Genomic DNA, 23054 nt, shown 5'->3' with positions numbered 1-23054 from the left:
TTCTTTCTCTTCTGACTGCCTTTATCCATCTCTTTCTGTTTTGTTCCTGTTTGGAAAGTTGTGGAAACGTATTTTTTCTTTAGCTGTTGGAGGAAATGGTAGCACAAAAATAATATTTTCTGTGGTCTTCCATTCACCGCTATAGACGTTTACCCCCACAAAGTGTCCATTTGCTCAGCCAAGAGAAATTCCACCATACAGTGGGTAAGTAACCAGATTGAGCCTTAGTTGTGGATAAACTTACTACAAAATGTTGGCATCCTTGTACAGATGAAAATAAGTGGTATAATTAGCTCGAATGGCAGAATGATGCAAAAAAAAAAAAAAAAAAAAAAAACTTACCGTGGCAGGAGATTCAATCTGGTTCAAAAACAATATGATCAGTACAATTTCACACGCCGTTATCAATTTGAGCTATTAGGCAGCAACAACAGTATTAAACATCTTTATGTTGAAAATGAGGTTTCTTTATTCATAGTATCACCATGGTGTTTTGTAGTAAAGTAATTGTAACCACAAAATTACTGTAGTAACACCATTGTTAATATAATCAAATCTATGTTTTCTGCCAAACAAAATATAGTTACTATATTATTACTGTAGAACAACTATCTTTATGTTATTTTTAATTTATTATAAATAGTAATAAAGAAAATATTAAGAGTGGAGTCAAATAATGCGGCAAATGCAGAACCGAACCTTGGTCGTACCGACACTAGCACACCGACGTTGCACTCCACGGCATTGAAGCGACACTTTTAACGCAGTTTGTTGTGCATTTATATGTTGCCAATAGACTATTGTGGTTACATCTGAAAGCAAATAGTCACTCCGAAAAATAATCAATATTATCAAGCTTTGGGGCAACATTGGTTAATATCACATATTAACTACTAATAAAATATTACGACAGATAATGAATAAGCTCGTAACCTACAGGTTTGAACTGCATAGCATTTCTGGTTATCACGTGTAGTGTAAAACTCTTAATGCATGCATTGATACAAATATTATACAAATAATGTGGTCACAATACTTCCAGCTTAATTAATGTAATGGAAAATTATTTTTCAAATATTGTGAAATGCTGCGATTTTTTTTTTTCCACATTTTTTCAAATATTTAATTTGATAAGTATTCTGTTTCTGTTCAATTTTCCATGCGTTTTTATTGCCAGGAGAATATAACATAATGTGATTAATAAATTAATTAATTCACATTTGATAATCCTGTTTAAAAATAGCAAATATGGGATAGCCTATCGGCACATTAAAAGAAAGCACAGGTTTAGAGTCTTAACAGTTTTTGGAAATCACAATTGTTTGAATATGTGGTCTAATGATGCTCGCTCATAATGTCTGTGCATATGTGTAAAAATACTCACAAATGCTAATTCTCTCTAATAAAATGTGAATGAGTAAATGCAAACAAATAACTCTCCAATGCGTGGACATCCTCGTGAACGCTGAATGCTGCAGTAAAGTCTTTATCATGCGTCTTCATTGCAACATTTAGCCAGAAAAAAAATGTTGTGGTGTTTTTAAGTTTGTTGTTCTTCTTCTTTCTCCTCTTTTTTTCTTTTTTATGGCGGTTGGCAAAACAAGCGTAACTTGCCCTTACCGCCTCCAACTTAATTGTCGTTATGTTGGGAGAAAGAGCTCTGAGGCGTTCAGCTCTGGCCTGTTGAAATTCTATGGTTATACCGCCCCTTAGCGGTTTAGAGCTGCGAATGTGCTGCTAATGACTCATTCACGTGGTGATCATGGTGGTAGAAAGCCTATTCTGAATGGATACCCACATTATGCACCTGATGCTTCAGGTAATAAATGAAACTGTAACTTGAAACGTATGCATTGCAGAGACAAAGATGTTATCTGTTGTTTCAACAGTCTCTTGCTCAGAGTGCAAGTTTCTATGCAGTTCTTGGTACTTTATCATCCAGGTGTGTTTTTTTTTTCTTCTATTGGTTGGTATGGAGCTTGCTTCATTAAAGGGCATGACGGCTGAAGGAAATTGGACTTTTATGGTAACTTTGTGGCTTAAAGTGTATAGTAAGTAGCTCAGACCAAAGTTCACTTTTGTAAAGTAGCATAATAACCCAGTAAAGAGCTGATTGGATAAATGCAGACAGACACAAACAGCAACAGTTGCTGAACAACCAAACATGTGAACTAAACGTGCATTAGCATTGACTACAACTCATCTTTGTTGGACACTAATGAAGAAAGAGTGGCGATGTTTAAATACACAAATTTTCGTCAATCCGAATAAATGAATTCCGATTGCAGATTCCGAATGTACTGTTTATATGTCCCCTAAATTTTGCAATCCGATACAAATATTTTTTACATGTGCATTACATGTATTCCAAACCAAACTTCTGCACATGCAAAGAGCGTCAGTTGTTGCGTTCTGAAGAAGTGGAGAAAAGCTGAGAAAGTGAGAATGGCACCAAAGTCCGTAATTGGCATTTTTGCTTTGTTGAGATATCTAAAAAATATTCCAGAAAAGCTTTCTTCTTATGTTACTCATTCTACTCGGCAAAGGAAGAATTAGAAGCAGCGTCTCATACCCTGTCTGATTTTAACTTGTAATTGCCTCATGCCCATTCTTCCTCCAATGTAACCGCAGGTATCTCTGGATGCAAGTACAAGGTTAAGACAGGTGGGTGAGAGTTGTCCTTAAAGGAGTTTACAGATGTGGAATGGAAACAAAATAATAGGGACTTTAATCAACAGCTGCAGACGGGACGCTACCAAAAATCACTAAGCAATAATGACGGAGGAATGGAGCATTTAATCATTCAAGAAAAAAAAGGTAGGCTATTTAAAACAGCAAGAGAAGGGATGCTTGCAGTGTTAAATAACTGTCAGAAGAAGAGTTTTACTCTTGTACTATAGAAATAGCCTACATCTAAAACCTAGATATTATATTAATAGGCTACCGATATTTTTTAGTTTTTTTATTCAAAGCCTATAACCGTGTGTAATTTAACATGAGTTTTGAGAAGGATGTTTAGGCTATTTACCGTGTTCACTTTGCATCATCTCTTGTAAAACATATTCTAACATTTATTTTCCTAATCTGTCACGTACGGTCGACTGTCACAATGGCAGAAGAAATGCTTTAGAAATTATGGTTATGAGATCAGAAAGCAAGTGAAGTCACATACATGCAATGGAACACAGAACACCATAACTGCTTAAAGTCCCTATTAAGAATGACACAACATTCTTTTTTGCTTTATGTGATGTCATTAAATAACATATGTGCCCTGCAGGATATTCAATGCGAGCCTGCATACCCTTAATAATGCGTTTTGTCATTGCTTTGTATAAATTAGGTTCCCGTAAAGAGTATCTTGTATAAATATTCATAAGCACCACATCTCTGCACATGAGCGCTAGGTATTTTAGAATACAATTGAGAAAGTAGTCGGATTCAAACCTTTACATGGCTAATATTTTTCTTTAAATCAGATTATTTTAGGTCTTCACCACCCCCTTCAATCGGATGGAAATTTCAGTGTTTACATGAAGGCTTTTCAATCTGATTGAGTTTTCAGTCGGCTTCTAAAGGGATTATTTGGTTGCATGTACTGTAAATGTGGCCAGTGTCTTTGGAAATACACACTCACAGTATTTATATTGATGAGCTTTAGCAATAGAGTTATTGTACAGTAAATAGTAGCAATGATTTTGACTGTACTTCTATAGTTGGATTCACTTTTGATAAGAGAAACTTTTAGCACTTTGTGAAGAACTGTGAAAATTTATAGCTAGCCTTCAGACTGAATTATAGTGCCTACTGTTCTCTGATCAGGTTTTATTGGGCTGAATTCAGCTGACCCGTTGAGTGCTAAGCTGTAGCTTTAATCAGCTGCTAGTTCTATCAGTGCTTGGAGTGGATTATATAAGACCTATAATGAGGAGGGTTTTTTCCACTGTGACCTTAGTCATTGATAAAATGTGACTGTGCATTTAGTTTAATTAAAAACATTTACGTCTTACATTTTCCCTTACATTAGTTTCTGTATATCTGTGTAATGGTAGCCAGCTGGTACGTGATAGCTGTGCAGTGTGTAAACCTCTCTCCTGGCCTTAAGAGATGCACTAGAGACCAAGGCTAGAGGCCATGGCTTTTCTAGCCTCCTTGCTAGCATGTATGACTCCCTCGCCATTTCAAATCCCGCTGAGGGCGGGTTGAGTTGGACCGGTGACACCTGCCAGAGGTTGAACATCAGTAAATCTCTTTAAGTCAACATTAAATCAAAATTGGCCCTATGTACTTAGTTAACACACATTGCTAGACTTGTTGTGCATGATTCATCATGGTTTGTTAGCTATTCCAAGAATTATTTGACTTTGTAATCTTTCATCAATATGTAATAACTTGCTCCATCTATAAAACAACTTCAATTTTTTCCTGCCGTTGCTTTTGCCATATGCACTATTGGATAATGTTAACCAGTAGCCATATAGCTACAGTATTTACACATTGTAAACTCGCCTATAGCCTTCATTTTGCTACATTTTGGTATGGAACCCCTACTTTTCACGATACAATTTATTTTATCCCGTCCTACATTTTATTTTTCTCATTTAAAATCCAATGACGTTTGGAAATATGTCATATTATGGAAGTAGAATAGATTACGAATTCAGTTTCATGTGGACTTTCAGCAGAAGGAGTATCTATGAGACATCTTGGTAGACTTCCAGGACTAGAAACCTCTACTAACCATAGTACCCTCATTGTATAACCATGGTTACACGCTGCAGCCTTCGAGTCTTTAGGACCATTGTTTTCATGCAGACAGTATCTAAACCCTGCACCCACCAAGCAGAAAACAGGAAGAAGACCAGAACCACAACAGTGTGTTTGTCTCTGTAATTTGTGCACGCACACATACAGTATGTGCTTCACGTCTGTGTTGTCCTTGCTACATCCCGAGACTTATATGTCTTTGATCCCTTGTGCCCAGTGCCCACACTCATAAACACATGTTCTGTTGTGAACTATAATGCCTTGAAGACAGGATTTACCCCTGTTGACCCCTGCAGAGAAGACAGGTCTGTATTTTAGGAATACAAAAAATGGTATCACTTTCTCAGTGTCGTCTGCTCTCCTCCATCTGTGAGAAACAGCACAGTCCATCTGGAGACCATGTCAGCCTAATTTACAGGAATAGCTTACACGCTCAGTCCACACTAATACTGGGATGTTTTCCACTTTCAAATTGAATGGGCTGCAAATATCTTGGAAGTCAGAACAGCAGATAGATCTGTATGCAGAATCCTACATCCCAGTGCTGCCCCAGCCTTTTGGGGTCTTGTGGGAAAAGAGTGCACTCTTGATAGGTAAAGATTAAATTAGGTAAATTAGACAAGGATGTTTGGCAAATGATATAACTTTTTTTTGCCTGCTGTGCAGCAGCTTAATTTATATGGGCCAGGTGTTGCTGTTCCACATCTTGCTTAATGCAGGTTACGTCATGCTGAGTACAGTGTATGTGTTTAATGGGACTTTGGACTTTTCAAGAAGCAAAACTCTATTTGAACACACACACATCCAAACACAGACAGTCTCTTTGTGCATTCAGGGACAGCATGTCCACATACATGACCACCCGTTACCATGGGCTCGCTAAATTGGTGTGCTAGAGAGATGTCCTCATTCTGTAGTTCCTGTCTACACTGTGCCATTTCTCTCCAATAAACATGCATAGCTCTGATGTTGCTGATGACAAGGATTCTGGCCTGCTTGTCTTCACAAAGGTCCTTTAGGGCTCTTTACAGCTGTGGCCAGTGCATTTCCAAACCTGATGATCAAAGTTCAGCAGGCTAGAGTGAAAGCAAAAACAAAACAAAAAATTATTGAATATTCACTAGCTATTGACATGGGAGTGGTGTCATAAAGTGGATTTGTTTAAGCACACTTTTATGAAAGACAGTATGGAAATGGGGTCAGACTCATTTGTTCAGACTTCCTTTCTTTAACATTTACATACATCTGGCAACAAGCACAACTCTCGTAAAACATAATGAACTCCTTGGAGTTGAACTGTATTCAATGCATACTGTCTAGGGTTATTAAACATGGCCCCTCTTATTAAATGTGTTACACCTATGTTGTGTCTGAAAGTGGGGTTGTGTGAATGTTAGTCTAAACTGAAGTTTAGAGCCAATATTCATGGGAAAACTACAGCTTGCATGCACACCAAGGTTATCATATATGCTTATAACCTACGTAATACCAGCTTGGAAAGAAATTTAGTAGATGAGAAAAGTATCTTTTTGCTTTATCAGTGATGTTAGACCATGAATCTTTATTTAAATGGGTCATATGTGTGTGTCATATGCTAGGGTATTTGACTTTCATAAATTCAGAAAGCCATATAGGGGGTATTTACACTACATGCATTTTGACTTTTTACTGATCGGATAGCTATCTGATCATGTAAAAGACCAAGTGTAAATGCCCTTCAAGACGGATTAGAGATGGATATAAATCCGATCATGCAAACCACCTCCAGAGGTGGTTTGAGACGCATTCCAGATGAAACTCGGTCAAGTGTAAAGGGATCTTGTTGTTAAAGCTACATAGGTAAATTTTACTCTGCCTAAACAGCTCCACATCAGCATCAGGAGAATGTGTGTATTATACTGCATGTATAATAGTAATAAATAATAACAAGTTCAAAAACAGATGCACAATGTAGGAGAGACAGAAATTTGTCTTTATTTATTTGTTGCAGATCGCCGATGAAGCTAAAATTAAACACTGATAATGATTGCAGCTGACACACATGAACATTCCATACCTACGAAAAGCCTTTTTATAACGTGGGGGAAAATATACAGCGTGCACGCACACAGACACAAAGTCACACAAATTTGCTGCTCGGCATTAGCATTATTAGGGAAGTTAACTCTGTTTTATTTACATAAAGCATGGGAACTGAAGACTGGATTTATATATGCTTGGCAGAGACACGTTTGTGTGACCAAGTTTAAATGGAATGCGCTTTTTCAATTGTATGGCAATTCAGTCAGTAAAAATGCATGAAATGAATGTGTAAATACCCCCATTCATTTTTCAGTTTAGTTTCAATAGTTGTTGTTGCAATGCATCTAAAGTGCATCATATTTCAAAAGTTCAAGGGAAAATTGATTTCTTATGATATGAACACTTCTACTTTGGTTCTGGCATGACTTCCAAAGAATGGAGACTATTTAGATGTTAGTGCCAACCACCACAACTTGCAGTAGTCTGACAATAGTGCAACTATTTAAATCATTCTGGCACTGTGTTAAGAATAGGTATGCTTACATTTGTCTGATCAGTCACTATTTATAATGGAGGGCATAAACTGTCATAACAAAAGTGAGAAAAGACCAAGCACATGCAGGTATGTGAGTGCGTATTGGTAACTATCAGATCAACTGTATCTGGGCGTTGACAATTCAAAAGCATTAAGTAGTCATTTAGCTGAAGCTTTTATCCAGAGATGCTTCCAGCTGACTTATCAAAGGGACTAGCCCCCTAGAACAACATTGTTCAAGAGCACATTGTAGATCGCTCATGTCTCGTTCCTTTCAGGGATTTAATCAGCAACCTTCTGATTATCAGCCCTAAGCTTTAACCACTAGGCCACACCATTACATAGCATGTGTATGGTTTTTTGTTAACCATAAAATGAAAACTCATTTATTTATTTATTTATTTATTTTGTAACTCAGCATATTTTTGCACTTTTGATAATGATTAGACTGAAGTGTGTTTGTGTTTATCCATTTATCTTACTCATTATCTTACCTCCCTGTTGCCCATTTCTCAGAGCCAACAATTTGCCCCCACCCCCATGTTTTCCAGTCAGTGGATAAATGTTTTTTGCTGAAGGACGGGTTTAGTGGGATATTTCATGATGAGACTCCTTTAAACTAGAGGTGTAACGGTTCTCAGTAAAAAAATGAATGGGACGGTTCGCCACCCACGGTTCGGTAAGCATTTGCACCGTGGTTCATCTCAAGTTTAATGACGCGTCTGGATCATACAGTTTGGTTAAGAAAATAAAGCGGCATATAGACATGCGCAGCTATAACCTTCACTTATGCACCTGTATCGCTCTGTAGACATACTCTGCCTGTTTCACGTGGGTGAACTTTCTACAGAGAGAAGTTATCCTATTAACTGCAAGTATGTTAAATCAGTTGATGACATCACAGTACTGCACGTATTAGTGTGAAGTTGAAAATGGCAAGCTGAGAAAACAAGCCGCAAGATAGAGAAGCCCCTGCGTCATTCAAGTCTCCTGTCTGGGAACTTTTTCTTTTTGCAGTCAATCACAACAGTGATGGTCATAAAACCCTTACAAAACAGGCACTTAAGGAACTCAGTGCTAGTTCGGACAGACATATATCAATAACTAAAGCGCTTGGAATGTTCATTGCCAAAATGATGTTGCCCTACTCCATTGATGAAGATGTTGGATTTCCACGTATGATTAAAACACTCGTGTTGCGTTACAACATCCCTTTTAGCATCCATTTTATCAGCAAGGCTTTTCTTTCTATAGTGATGTACAGATTCTGAATGCTGAATATATGTTGAGTTGAGAATGAAATGCACTTTATGTTGATGCATGTAGCATAAGTGCAGGTATTAAGTTACATTTTGATTTAGTAATTAGAGAAAAACATTTTTTTTTAGTTAAGGACACTAATGATAATTAACCCTGGTTATATTAAGTAATACTGTAGTAGCCATATAGCAACCATGGTTTTACTATAGTAATATTGTAGTAGCCTTGACTGAAGTTACCATTGATTTCTTGGCAGAAATAATAGTTTTAATACAGTCAAAACCATTGTTTTACAACAGTAATACTGTAGATTCCATATAGTAAGTATGATTTTACTATAGTATTGTAACCATGACAGTTACCATGTTAATTTTGTGGTTACTATGATTTTGCTACAAATACAATGGTTAAAATATGGTTACTGTAGTAAAACCATGGTGATTTGTAGTGAGGGCATATCTCTTGATGTGTTTGTTACCAAATTGAATATTTTTTGTAATATCTTTTTTTCTGAACATTCAAAAACCATACTGAAACCTTGACCCTAAAACCGTGATACAAACCGAATCATGAGAAATTTGAACCGTTACACTCTTAAACCTAGTTGTGCTTCTGAAGAACTGATCTGCGAATACTCACTCTATTAAATCTGACACTTCAGTCCACAAAGGAAATATCTGTTCTCAGAGCTGTGATGTTGATTGGATTTAAATCTGAGTTAGACCCAGCAAACCAAAGACTGACATATTGAACAATATGGTAATTGCTTTCTTATGCTACTAGCACAATAAGTGTCAGCAGTCAAGTAGTTTACAACAGCCCATAGTGTTTCAAATAATTAAACACAAATACTCATTCACTGACAGTCTTTGGTGTAAAGTCACGCTCACTGACTTCTGTTTTTAATAAATAATAATTTACTCATAACTAATATTATAATATTCAAAGTGTTAAAATATACTCTCTTCTCCACTTTCCCATAACAATAAAAACATGCACCTTTGAAATGTGAGTCAAGAGGTCAATCTGTGAAGTTTTTTATCTTCTATTGACCACATGTCTTCTCGACATACGAATTCATAGGTTTTCGCAACTTTTGTGCACAGCGGAATACAACATTTCTGTGCATGAGCTTGCGTTTACAGTATTCTATGTTTGAATGTGTATGAATAGAAGTGAAAGGAGCGCAAAGTCTAGTGTGACCATACCTTAAGTGGGTCTAATCCTTGAGCGGGAATTGCTTAATGTGATGTCATAGTAAATGCTACTACAGTGATGTTATTGTCTAACAATGCCATCCAGCTGCCTTCTTCAATCTGGCTGTTCTCAAAATGGGACTTTCCTTTCTGGTTCTTCATGTGTTCCCATCTAAAAAAATGACATATCAGTCTCCTTTGAACTGACACTGAGGCCTACTGTACATGACAGATGAACCATGCACACAAACACACATTATAGCACACACAGTGGCCCTGATTCTGTGCTGATTCTAGTGTCAAGCATTCCTAAAATTCCAAACTGCATTTGTGTGCACACACATGTGTCTGTGTGAGTGTGTGTGGGTTGGGTAGTGTGACAGATTGCTCACATAAAAAACTCAGATTTCTCTGCTGTGGTCGCTTTATCACTGTGGATAAAGAGAGTTTTCTAAAGGGACAAAAAAAATGAAGTTTTGAAATTCTAATTTTGCTGGATCTGCCCATTATACTGTAGAGTAAGACTGTCTATGTGTGACACACACACTCCAAACCTTTCCGTAACGCAGGCGTGCATGTCATACCATAAATAATTTCAGTATTTTCTGTCTAATGATTTTACGACTCTTAAAATACACACACTGACAAGGCAATACAAGCAGCCAAACTTTGCCTACAGTTACCGTTCTACCCTAAAGATACACAAATAGATGTAAATTTATTGCAAAAAAAAAAAAAAAAGCTTTGCTGAATATATATCAAATGTATGTAAAAATGTATTTTTAGTTGTGTTTATTTGGAATCCATCGGTTAGGCCTAATTTTTGTCCCTCATAAAGCTGATAGAGCGCCAAACACCTGTAGGAAAGGCCTGGGGCCACGGCCCCTATGCTAACCTGACTGACATCATCTACAGATTTAGCCTTAAGGTTGTGGCTGTCCTTGTTCTATTGTGAGATTGTGAAACCAAAGGTCACACTGGGTTCCACCACAGATGGCTCTAAGCTGCATCCTCTGGATCACTGTTAAAACTGGGAATACCCTACATAGGGTCATAAAGTGTAAAATATGTGTGTCCTGTCTGGAAGAGCGTGTGTGTATACTTTCGGGAGTGTGAGGAAAGCAATGTGTGTGATTCTGTCCCCTTGTTGGTCATTTGAGGAACTTTGGGACATCCTGTGCTCTGATGTGATCACAGGTTTGGGAAGGAGGTGTTGGAACAGCTTCCTGGCTTTGTGGTGCATGTATGTATGCATGTTCGTGTTTGTACATGCATAATGACTAAAACAGCATGCACCCCGCACTGGCTTTGACTTATGTTGATGTTATGCGAGGTATGTTACGCTATGACTCTAATGCAATTGTTTTCTCCTTCTATCTTGTATTTCTCCCCTTCTCTCAGGTTCTTCAAGGAACTCGAGGATCGGCACCAGCAGAACATTGTGATCGATGATATTAGTGACATCGTTGTAAGACACGCCCAGTCGAATTTTGACCCCTATGTGACTTACTGCTCCAATGAAGTGTACCAGCAGAGAACCTTACAGAGACACCTGTGAGTACAGCACACACATACAGAAGTCACTCATTTAAGCTCTGTCATTGCAACATTGGGCGAGTCACCTCTGGCTTTTACCCTTTAGCTCAGCAGATCTGAAGTTTTTCCTGGACAGAGATCAGGTTTCCTCTCTTACCTTTCTCCCTAGTTCCATGGCTCAGTGCACAGAGCAGTGCTATGTCACAGTGATCATGCGACACTCTGCGACCAGTTACTAGTATAACACTCCATTTATCTCCTCAGAAATAAAAGCCCATCCTTTAAGGAGGTGTTGACACGGATTGAGGCCCACCCAGACTGCCGGAACCTTCCCATGATCTCCTTCCTCATCCTTCCCATGCAGAGAGTCACACGACTGCCCCTGTTGATGGATGTGAGTGACATTATCCCTCCACCTTAACCCTTAAACCCAGCTTTTGACCTTTATACACATCTGCCACTCTGATATAAACATCTCACATAACCGCTTTCTCATCTTTGGACGTAATGACAACATGAAACAGGATTCATATAATGCACTTGGCTTCAAACATTCAGTATGAAACCATGTTGGGCATGGCTTTACTTTTATCTCTGGGGATTTGATTTTATTAGTGGTACTTGTTAAATCAAACTCAGGGTTAGTGATTTCAACTTTGGTGCATAACTCGTCCCTCACTGTTTATGCTATTTACATTAATTAATACCTCAAATTGTGTGGTGTGTTGAGGAGAGGTGTGCTGTTACCTTTTAAAGTGACCAGACCTATTTTTTCCTGGTGGAGGATAAATGGCGATAAAATGACCATAGACATACCATAAAGGAGGGACCCAAGCCATTTTTAAGGACCAGAATATCATAGAGCCTTTGGAGGTGGGCTCCTTTGATTTGGGCCAATAAGCAATTACCCAGAACAACCACATACCAGCTGCTAAAAGCCACTCAGAACACCCATCAACCACAAAGCAACATGCTAAAAAGCACTCATAACACCTTAGCAGCCACATACAGTAGCAACATGCTGAAAACCACTCAGAACACCCTGCAACCGTGAAGAAACATGCTAAAATATCACTCAGAAAACCTTATCAACCACATAGCAACATGCTAAAACCAATCAGAACACATTAAGGTGGTATCTCACGAGCCGATTTTTCCAATGATTTTCAGGTGTTAACTTCATTAACATAATCACCGGCCAGGCAGAGGGAGACTGAGTTAATGGCTTCAAAGACTGAAAAAACACATCCGTTTTGTTTTTGGGGTCTTGTGTTCTCATCAAGTGACCAATGAGCTTCTTCTTTTACTGAAGAACGGACAAGATGTCAAGATGATGTGAATGTTTTCATCGCACTCTGATTCTGTCACCAAGCTTTTTTCTTGCACTAAAATGAGCCACAACAGTCTGTTTTTATTGGATGCATTTCTTTACTCACTGAAAGCTGCATGTGGACATGCGTTCTACGACAAGCCTCGATTGGATAAATAAACAATCATGCACTTTCACAAGGAAAAGTTACTCCTTCTTCACGATCACTTCTTTTGTATTGCGGCAGAAATGACACAGGATAGGAAGAGAGGGAGCAAACACTGTGACTGTGAGAACAGGTACTTTTCAATGCAGAAATAATGCAAAAGCAACTAATGACTGATAAAAATAACCTCAACGTAAATTTTCCAGTTTTGGTCTGTTTTAAAATATAACCTTGCGAAAGCCGACCGAACCTGCATTTGGTTGAGAAGCTTATTGATCTTTGGAGTCACCAAGTATTTGTATGACATACCTAATATGTCATATCATGACAGAATATTAAAAGAAAAATGTTTCTGCTGCCCAGATCTTTGCACATCGTGAATATAAATATGTAAAACTTTTTACATTTAATACTTGGGTCTTATATTATTTTATATAACGTAAACATAAACTTTATATTTGTATACAGCTTTAGATATATGTATTGTAGTCTACTGTACATTTATACAACATTATGTATAAATATGCAACCTTACAAGTTTGTACTTTTATTTTAGTTCATGGTGCTTAAATATATTTTTGAATAGTTCACTTTCTACCAAATGGCACACATTTGTTGCCCAGCTCTTTGCACAATGTGAAAATAAATGTGATGAAAGAAAAGGATGCAATTTCTTTTTGCTATGCGTTCTCAGTAGGACATGTCTTTAACAAACAACCAAACATAGCAGATGCTGTTGACTCTTGGAGTAATATTGAAAAATACCTGTGTATCCAGGTTGATTGGCTGTGAAAATGGGGCATGACATTGAAGCCTTGAGAAAAGTCAAAGGCAGTTGTTAAGTGTGAAACCTTCCCTCCGTTTTTAATCGGTAAGTGTGACAGGCACACTGACTAGGAGGGCAAGATCAGCGAAAACAGTCACTTAGTGTGACACCCCCCACCCAAATCGAGTCTGCTAGTGTGGAGCCAGCTTTAGCAACCACATAGCAACACCCTGGCAAACATTCACAACATCCTGGCACTGTGACAAGTTTTGAACGAGAATGCACCTCTCACATTTTCTTCAGAAAATGTAAAAATCTTGTTTTCAATAATTGAATATGAAAAAATATTTAATATTTCGGTTTTAAAATCTACCACGAAAATGCACGACAGTGTCATTTATTCAGCGATGTTGCTTATAATAACAGCTGTGTTTAAACAGAAGATTGAGTAAGAAGTGTCCCAATGTTCTGTAGATGAACACCCTTGCCAGTGCCTGAATTTGTGTTCACGATATACTGATTAATGACAAAGGAAGCACCACCATCTTTCATAACATTTGTAGCATCTCTGTGTCTGATGGTGAGCTAGCTATGACCTGGAGGATTTCCACTGTTATGTAACACACCAGATTAAGCTAATTAAAGTCTTCTGCTACTCTCTGTTTTTCCTTTTTACCCCCATTTCATACTTGCCTCTCAGATTCCTCATCTATTCCAGTCCATTTCTGTTTGATTAAAATCTGGTTAAATTGTTACTGTTGAAGAAAAATCGTGGGATGTTGTGTTTTCCTATCATCCTTAACTTTACTGCAGTGTAGATTGCTTTTTATGCCAAATTTCAGCATATTGTAAAGGGGTTGGATGGGTTTTGAAGCTCTTTTATAATATTTCACAGTTAGTTTTCTTCCCTCTTTGTCTCGTTTCCTCTCTCCAGAGGATTGTATATGTAAAATGAAGTGAGGGAGTGGATGAGGCGTACTAAAGATGACCTAGAAACATCTCCACGGTCCCTGTCCTTACAGCACGATTTATCGCCATCCTTCTCTCCTTCCTGTAGACAGTTTCTCACTTTCTCACTGTCTCATCTTTCCATCCCTCTGTCGCTTTGTTTGTGTGTCCCCTGAGCTTGTCAGTGGGTTTCCTAGCACGGGACAGTAGAGCTGAGCTGGCTGACTCTGAGCATGAGAAAGTTGGGTTTGGTTTTCTTTCTTTCCTTTTCTTTCTCTCAATCTCTCTCTTCCCACAGCTCAGGAACAAGTGAAACTCTAGCTGGGAGAAATCAGACAAGCGTGAGAGAAAGTTTGAGAGCAGTCTATTAGAGATAACGTGTTCAGAAAGCTTCATGAATTTCATGAACAATAAACCACAAAAAGCCATTCTATGAAAAGGAAAATAAGTTCTTTTGGGACTCTGCCTTCACAGTACATTAAAAAGTTTACACAAGCAGCAACAGTTCAAAGATCAGTTTTATTCAAATCCTCTGTGTATTTTGCTTTTGTAGACCATATGCCAGAAGACGCCCAAAGACTCGGGCAATTACGAGGCCTGTAAGAAAGCTCTGCACGCTGTCAGCAAGGTGAGACATACTGGAAAATAAAGTTTTCTCAAGTGTTGTCTGAGTGAGACTTAGTTAATAATCACCATGTCTTGTGTTTGTGTGTGTACGCAGCTTGTGAGGAAATGTAATGAGGGAGCTCGAACGATGGAGAGAACAGAAATGATGTACACAATCAATTCACAGCTGGATTTTAAAATTAAGGTAAGAGAATAAAACAAGTTTAAGCTTTCTCTTGAGTCTTAAGCACACAAAACACAATAACAGTTATGCTTCATTTCAAGTTGGCATGACTGAAAGTAATAACTTGCAGATCAGTGAGCAAGTAAAAAAACAACAGCAATACTCAGATTGGTTTGTGAGTCTTTTGAACTTATTCATCTGGCTCATGAGAGTCATTTGTTCACAAGTTGGACCATGCAACCAACAAGTACGATTTCCAATCTTTAGAGAGAGATGTGTGTACTGGTGTTTGACAGCTCCCAGAGGGCAGTGAAACAAGTTTAAAGACTCTCTTGTCGCTATCTGGCTGTCACTGTGTCTCTAATTCCAGCTGACGAGGAACTTAAACAACAGCTGCAGAGAGATGCAGGTCACTACGCACTTTCATAAGTGTAAAGGAAATATGTCCTTAACACTGCTAAGTAATATCCCGCCAAACACATGGACATGTGTATCCTGTCTCTGCTCTTTACCACAAACCACTTTATTGTGTTTGCTGTAACATCTACGTTACAGCTAAGGTCCTTCACAGATTGACTAACTAGAGTTGCACAAATCCCAGTCACTTTGAGAGGTTAATCCAGCATGCTCTGTTTAAAGCCCTGCAGAAGGAAAGAATCTGGTTGGATATTGTGTGAGCGCAGCTATCCCCTTTCTTTTTTTTCTCACAGAGATTAACAAGGGTTTAGACTGTCAGTCTTGTAATCATGGCATTTACACTTCACATGCGTGTATGCTTTACAAATGTACTTTCACCGTACTGTAGTACATTATACCACAAGCAAGTGGAATTTGTCATGTTTAGTAGTTTGTTTTATATCTGTATTTGTACATTACAATAAGCTTTCTTCACACACAGGCCGCATACATACATGCTGCTTGCTTGCTCAGGGTTTTCACGTCATGTTCATCTTAAATTCTTTTCCACTATATTTTTCACAAATGCACATTCCTGTATCTTAAGCCAGGCACAACTGTAGCTATGAGTGGATGTGCATGTCAATCTTTCACTTTGCATGCACACAGTGATGCACTGGACACCCATATGCCCAGCCTTGTGTGTGAACAGAGTGGGAAAGTTATGTTGGCACATATGGTTCAACCAGATGTCTAACAGATTCTGCATAATCAGAAGACTTTGCTTTGCCAGCTGTTAGAAGGTCAGCAGATCTCACACCAGTCTGTTCATTCTCAGACAGACAAACACACACACGCATGCATATAGCTGAATTGTCATGATTTGACATGAGTAGTGTTTTGGATTGCAATGTATTCAGCGCTCAGCTATTTGAAATATTAATTATAAAGATCCTTAACAATGGGTATGTTTACATGCACGCTCCTAATGCGATTACAATGCAATTAAGGCAATACTGCGATTAAACTGTTGCTCATGTAAACAGAATATTGCGATTATGATATTGTGATTATGCTAATAATCAGAGTTAATAATAATCGCAGTAAGATATGTGGAGTACTCCTATTTTAATCGCTTTATACTGGCATGTAAACGCTTTATTCAGAGAGACTTTATTTATTTCTTCCACTCTGACCAAAGCGTGCCTGCGCCAATGCTGCAGACGGATGATGTTACGCTCAAGCACAAGTTCAAAAACATCACAAAACAGAAGAAGCTGCACATACTTCTTGGCTTCATGCTAAACGGCAGTATCTTCCACTATTTTCCAGCAGTGGTGCTCCCCCCAGTTGCAGAATCTACAGCCCTACGGCAAATGAAAACATTTTCCCGAGTTGTAAAAGTCCGTTTGCTGTCTGAATTGATTGTTGGTGAGATAAAAAGACTGTATACCCCCCAAAAATGGCAATTACGTCTTTCAAATGAGATTGTCCTTATGGACGGAACGCCGAATTCACAAACAAGTGACTCTTATGAACTGATTCTTTTTAGTGAATCAAAACAGAAAGAGCAACCAGTGTAATCCGACAAACAAATGACTCTTATGAACTGATTCTTTTTAGTGAATCAAAAGTGACAGCACATCCAGTGTAGTCAAAAGTGACTCTTATGAACCGATTCTTTTAATAAATCGTTCAAACAGACTCACAAACTGACTGACTTATTTTCCTTATGCCAAGCTGTACTTAAAGATACATATTTACAACAAGATGTTTTCTGTAATATTATTTTATAGAAAAGCGTTAAAACATCACATTTCTCAGCGAATAATCAGAGTATTGGCAAGTAGCATATAAACTGAATTGAAGAGGTTTGCCCAAATCATGTAAACATCTTAATCTAATTATTCCTTATACTCTGATTATTGCAATAATCAGAGTATTTGTGTACATGTAAATGTAGCCAATCAGAATCTAAAAGTAGGAATAGCAGTCTTTTTTCTTCTTTTTTCAAAACATTTCATTTTTGAAAGCCGGTGGTTAGAGTTGGGGCAGCAACTATACACATACACTGTACACTGTTTTTGAGTTAAAAACAATACCTGATGGAATGCAGTGGAACAGATCACAGCGATCTGAAGTCACATTTGAGCTACTGTATATTTAGCAGGTTTGACACACCATCATATAAATGTATTCTTAATAACACCAGCTGCTAAAAAAAAATGGTGAAACACGATGTAGCGTCCAAAGAAATTCATCTAACATATGTACTGTAAATAGACCAACAGTTTATAAAAAAATAAATAAAAAATAAATTTCCACCCAAGTATTCCTGAGCTGATTTATTTGTTGAGTGCTTGAGCAGTCAAAATTTCCAAAATACACTCTGAGGCCATCTGTGCATTATGCTTATCAATGCACAGATGGTTTATATTACCACTCTTAATATCTATGATTTGGTTGATCATTTCTTAGCGATTCTGACAGTCTGACTAATATTTTATCCTTCAACACTTTCTCTCTGCAGCCATTCCCACTGGTGTCCTCATCTCGCTGGATGGTGAAGCGTGGGGAGCTAACGGCCTTCGTAGAGGAAAATGGGATCTTTTCCAAGAGGACATCTCGCCAGCACGTCTATTTCTTCCTCTTTAACGATGTCCTCATTGTCACAAGAAAGAAAAGGTGAGCTGAGATCACAAATGAGAGCCCTCATACTGTGTCCAACATGTTCAACTGTTCTTCCCCTGCTGTTATTGTGCCCTGGAGGACACTATAGAGAACAGGAAATTGTTGAGCTGAAGTGGATGGATATGGAGGTATAACCTGGTTGTGTTTTAGAAGTAGGTCAAAGTTAGCTACATCACTAATACCAAAGGGGGGTGGGGGGGGTGTTGTTGAAAGAACCAAAATAACATTTGCTAAAAGGAAAGAAATGGAAAGGAAATAAAATGACTAAGTAAGCACAATTTTGGCAACTGTTTTAAAATAAACTGACAGGTGATGAAAAAGCCTTCTAGAGCTGAGACCTCATGGCCTTTTTTTTTTTTTTTTGTCTGAACCTGTGAAATGCTGAATGAAGCATTTTTTTATTTATTTTTGTGCCATTTTTAGAGCTGGAGAAAGTAAGTAAAAAACAAAGGAACTTGCATATTGCAACTGCCAAATATTTTTTTAAATATTATGTGAAGAGTCATTTGAACAATCTTTCAGAAATTTCCTTTGTGAGTTTGTGGGTTGGTTATTTATTCCCTGGAATGTAGCAAAAAATATAAAATCTGTTTCACAACAGTGCTGTGCTTCACTATAGAGTGATCTGTGTTTGTGTCCTGTTTAGCATGTTTGTACAAAGTCTACTCCCTGCCACTGCGTATTGTCAGACAGTCTGGCCTTGTTTTTGTTCTCGTAATTTTTGGGAACATTCTGCACGCTGTGAAAAGGGGACAACCTAGTGGAAAAAATATGGTTTTCATTTCTCCTCCTCCCTCGGCCCACACAGCCCACAAGATCTCTGTCTGGGATTTAATAGAAAAATAAAAAAGAGGGGGTGAAAATGTTGTTTATATTTTCAATCATCCGAACGTAAAGAGTAGCACGAAGGGCAGCATGTGTGTTTGTGATGTTTGTTCTGATATGTGGTCTGTACAGTATGTGTTGGGAGCCTGAGTCACGCTTCTTGCTCAGATCTGGAGCAAAACAAACAAACCTGTGTACTCCATCACACAATCTCCACTCCACTCCATCACTCTTCTCATTTCCACTCCTTCTCTCTCCACTATTTTCACTCATTTTCTCTAGAATGGTTATGTAACTCGCTCTTAAAAAGCAGCTGGCTGTTTTTACTCCTTTCTCTCCCTTCCATTCACACACTCAGAACAATTTGTTGTATTTTGCAGATTATTTTAGGGGATCAATGTTTATCAGTGTAACAGGCAATACAAATGGACACAGTGTTCCGAGCAGTGTTGTTAAGTAGTGAGTGATGCCATTTTGCAAATACACCAGGGACAAGTATCATAAAATAAGAGTGTACAAGAGTTTTAACATTAAAGTGTTAAGCTCATTCAGTGATGACATCATCCTACTCTCAGAGGAGATGATGGTTACAGTGTTTTTACCCAGATACAGCATGCTTTTCATTCCAGCACAGAGGCCTGTGTGTGTTTGAATGAGTGCGAGTGTGTGTACGTGTTGGGATGTTTTGTCCCTGGAGCTGGAACATCTCTTGGCTGCTAGAGAGGATGTCATTACAGTGATAGGAACATCAGATTGCTGTCCCAATAGAAACTTACCACTTGCAGCTGTAATATGCAGTTATAATATACTGTATGTCATCAATGGTGGTGTAATTATTAATGCTGGGAAATTTAACACGTTAATTTCTGCGATTAATATTTTTTGTTTAACTTGTTAAAAAAAAAATAATGCAATTAATGCAGTATCCATTTTTTTAACTTCCTGAAACTTCACTCGATAGGAGAAAGGTGTCCCGAGTTGTTCCTGGCAGACTACTCAGCCTTACAGGCTCGGATTAGGGTGGGGGGTTAGGGCATCAACTTCCTGCCAGGAACAAACCCAGGCACCTGCACTTTTGATTGATTGATTGATTGATTAATTGATACTTTATTGTCTGATATCTCAAAAAATTTACTTTTGCCAGATGTACATGCTTCTCACCATCGTATAAACACAATATAACACAGACACTCATCCGGGGGTTTAGCAGTCATTTTAAAAGTGGGGGGGGACACAGCTGTCTGTAGGTGGCTTACACAGACCCAACACTTACAGTGCAGTATTAATGTATTACATTATATATTAATATATAAGTATTATATTAATATATACATATTATTTACTTTTAATATTTGTAGTATTTGAAAGATTCACGTATTGTCTTGTGGAGCACTTGCTTCTGTTTCACACATGACAATAAAAGACTGAGCACAAGCTTTATGAATAAATTATTTAATCAATTACAATAATGACAATTGTGCATGTGCACAATTTTATGTTTTACTCTGTGCTTGTGCATTGTGGGATTTAAATGTGTCCAAGTGGCTCGAGTGTTTTGACGACGTTCACCAAAATTCGTTTAGATCCATTTAATGATTCAGTGACCATTTCTGGTGATGCCAGAAGGTGGTGACAAATGAGTGTCTTGTGTGGAATTAATTAGTCACTGAATCAACGGTCAAAATAAAATGTTAATCCTTTAAAATTGTTATGTGTACAGACCTACAAAGAGAATTTAGTAAAGGTTTTAAGCATTATAAGAACAAAGCAAATCTATAATTTCCCTACTGTTTGTAAACTGCTGTGCATGACTTTTATCAAAAGACAACAATAATAGTCTTATGATAATTATGAGTTTCAATAACGTCCATACATTTTCATGTATAAAAAAGCATGTCTATCTATTCAATGCAGTAAAATGCCTGTGTGTTCTAAGAATACAGCAGATCTATCTTTTTTCCTACAGTTTGTCAACATTTTGGTAAAAAACTGGAGCTGAAATTAAAAATAGCTTTACATATTTAATTCAGATCTAATAATCTGCTAAAATTGGCAAAAACAACCTATCAAACTATTACCTTACAAACATAATGTAAAAAGTATAACTTAATGAAGACTCATGCGCTGATATAAACTCCACTTACAGTATGTACTTAAAAGAAGGATTATTCTTTGTTTTTTTTCTGCAGTGGATTTCACGTAATGCTGCCAATCAAGAACGATATGCCGATAAATACCTCTCATTTGTGTGTTCCTCATCTCTAGATTATTCATTTAGATCAACATCAATGCCGATAAAAAACTTGGATAAATGAGCATTGTTGAAAGCAACTTTGTAGAAATGAACGGAGCCACATTGATTAGACTGTCTGACTGACGGCCTGTTACGTGAGGGTTGTTTTGGCTCATGAAACTCACCTGTGATTGGCTGGATGGTCGCTCAATCAGCTCAAAGTAACAAAACGCAAAGAATATTGTATACAAATCCACCATTTGGACTCGTAATGGGTTTAGCTTGGAAAAGGGTGGGGGACAGAAATCACCTTTTTTAAAGAGTGCGGGGATGTGTACCCCACGTCCCCGCGGCTGCTACGCCCTTGCACTCATCATAACAGGACAGTTAACCCAATTTACAGACATAACATGGGGTTACAAATACACATTCCGCATAGCAGAGGGAAGAGTAATAAAATTTATTACAATTTTCATTTTGTACAATTAGCGAAACTTCACCAATGTTTTTCCCCACTTTCAGTGGCTAACACTGGCATATGTACATTTCCAAACATGCTCAACTCAACTACACATCCTCACACAGAAACTGATTGTGTGGAGCAGTGCATGCTTATTCATTAAGCGCGACGCATGTCCCGGAATCCGTGTATCTTCCGTTCATTCCATATCCGTTTTGAAATCAAAAAACGGAAAACGAAAAAACAGCATGTCTTTATATTTAGCAATTATTTGCTTTGGTAAATTATTCACTGAAACAGGTTTTTCCTTATTTTAAAAATGCATTATGTATTCGGATAATTAAGTTTGAGTAAAATTACCTTAATACTGATTTTGTAAATTCGATTTTCCAATTTTCTGTAACTCATCTGTAGGCTGTTATTTCCCGAAATGTCCAAGGAAGTTCACGTAAAGGCTAACGAGGATTGACACTGTTAACCTACTTTAAATTCTGCTGTTCCTGTGAGGATCATAGATGCTGGAACTTAGTTTTTTATGGGGACGTGGGAAAAGGTTATAATTACCAGAGTTTCTCCCTGATTTTAATCCCACGCAAATCATGCCAGTAATTTTTACAGACTGCACATTCATGCGCCAATAAAAATGATCACGTAGACTATTTTATCTTCTATAAAACACCCGGTAAAAATAACCCCTGATTATAATTCCATGCAAACTGACATGCTGGTAAAAAGCCACTGAATCTGCACTGTCCAACCTGTGAACCCTTTAACTTTTGTTGTTTCTCAAGTTATTCAAGTGTCTGAAGTGGATGTTGGCCAAGAGAAGATGCCAGAAACTGTAGCACTTCACTTCAGAAGAACTGCAGATAACGCTGGCTGTTGCATTTGGACAGATGCATGTTTTTCTCAAGAATTTTATGCTGTTGAGTGTTTATTTAGCCATTAAATATATATATATATATATATATATATATATATAAGAAAAAGAGAGAAGTAGCTACACAAGCAGGTAAAATTGTCATTTGCCCCCTGTGTTTCAGAACATATTTTGTATGTTTTGTAATTGTATTTTATTTTATTTTATTTTTTTCACCCAGTTTGGAATGCCCAATTCCCAGTGTGCTTTTAAGTCCTCGTGGTTACGTAGTGAT

General features: G+C 37.7%; 1 protein-coding gene across 1 annotated transcript in view; it reads left to right on the top strand.

The window, feature by feature from the left end:
• LOC127416876 (rho guanine nucleotide exchange factor 26-like) overlaps positions 1 to 23054 on the top strand; it is a 57614-nt gene that overhangs the window by 15006 nt on the left and 19554 nt on the right. The window contains exons 7-11 of the mRNA XM_051656461.1: positions 11182 to 11334; positions 11581 to 11710; positions 15059 to 15133; positions 15227 to 15316; positions 18222 to 18376. Of these exons, the coding sequence (XP_051512421.1) occupies positions 11182 to 11334; positions 11581 to 11710; positions 15059 to 15133; positions 15227 to 15316; positions 18222 to 18376 (603 nt within the window). The remainder of the gene's footprint in view (positions 1 to 11181; positions 11335 to 11580; positions 11711 to 15058; positions 15134 to 15226; positions 15317 to 18221; positions 18377 to 23054) is intronic.

This window comes from Myxocyprinus asiaticus, chromosome 26 (genome assembly GCF_019703515.2).
Source record: "Myxocyprinus asiaticus isolate MX2 ecotype Aquarium Trade chromosome 26, UBuf_Myxa_2, whole genome shotgun sequence".
NCBI classification, from domain to species: Eukaryota; Metazoa; Chordata; class Actinopteri; order Cypriniformes; family Catostomidae; genus Myxocyprinus; species Myxocyprinus asiaticus.
The sequence above is the reverse complement of the archived record's forward strand: the minus strand, read 5'-3'. Positions and strand labels throughout refer to the sequence as shown.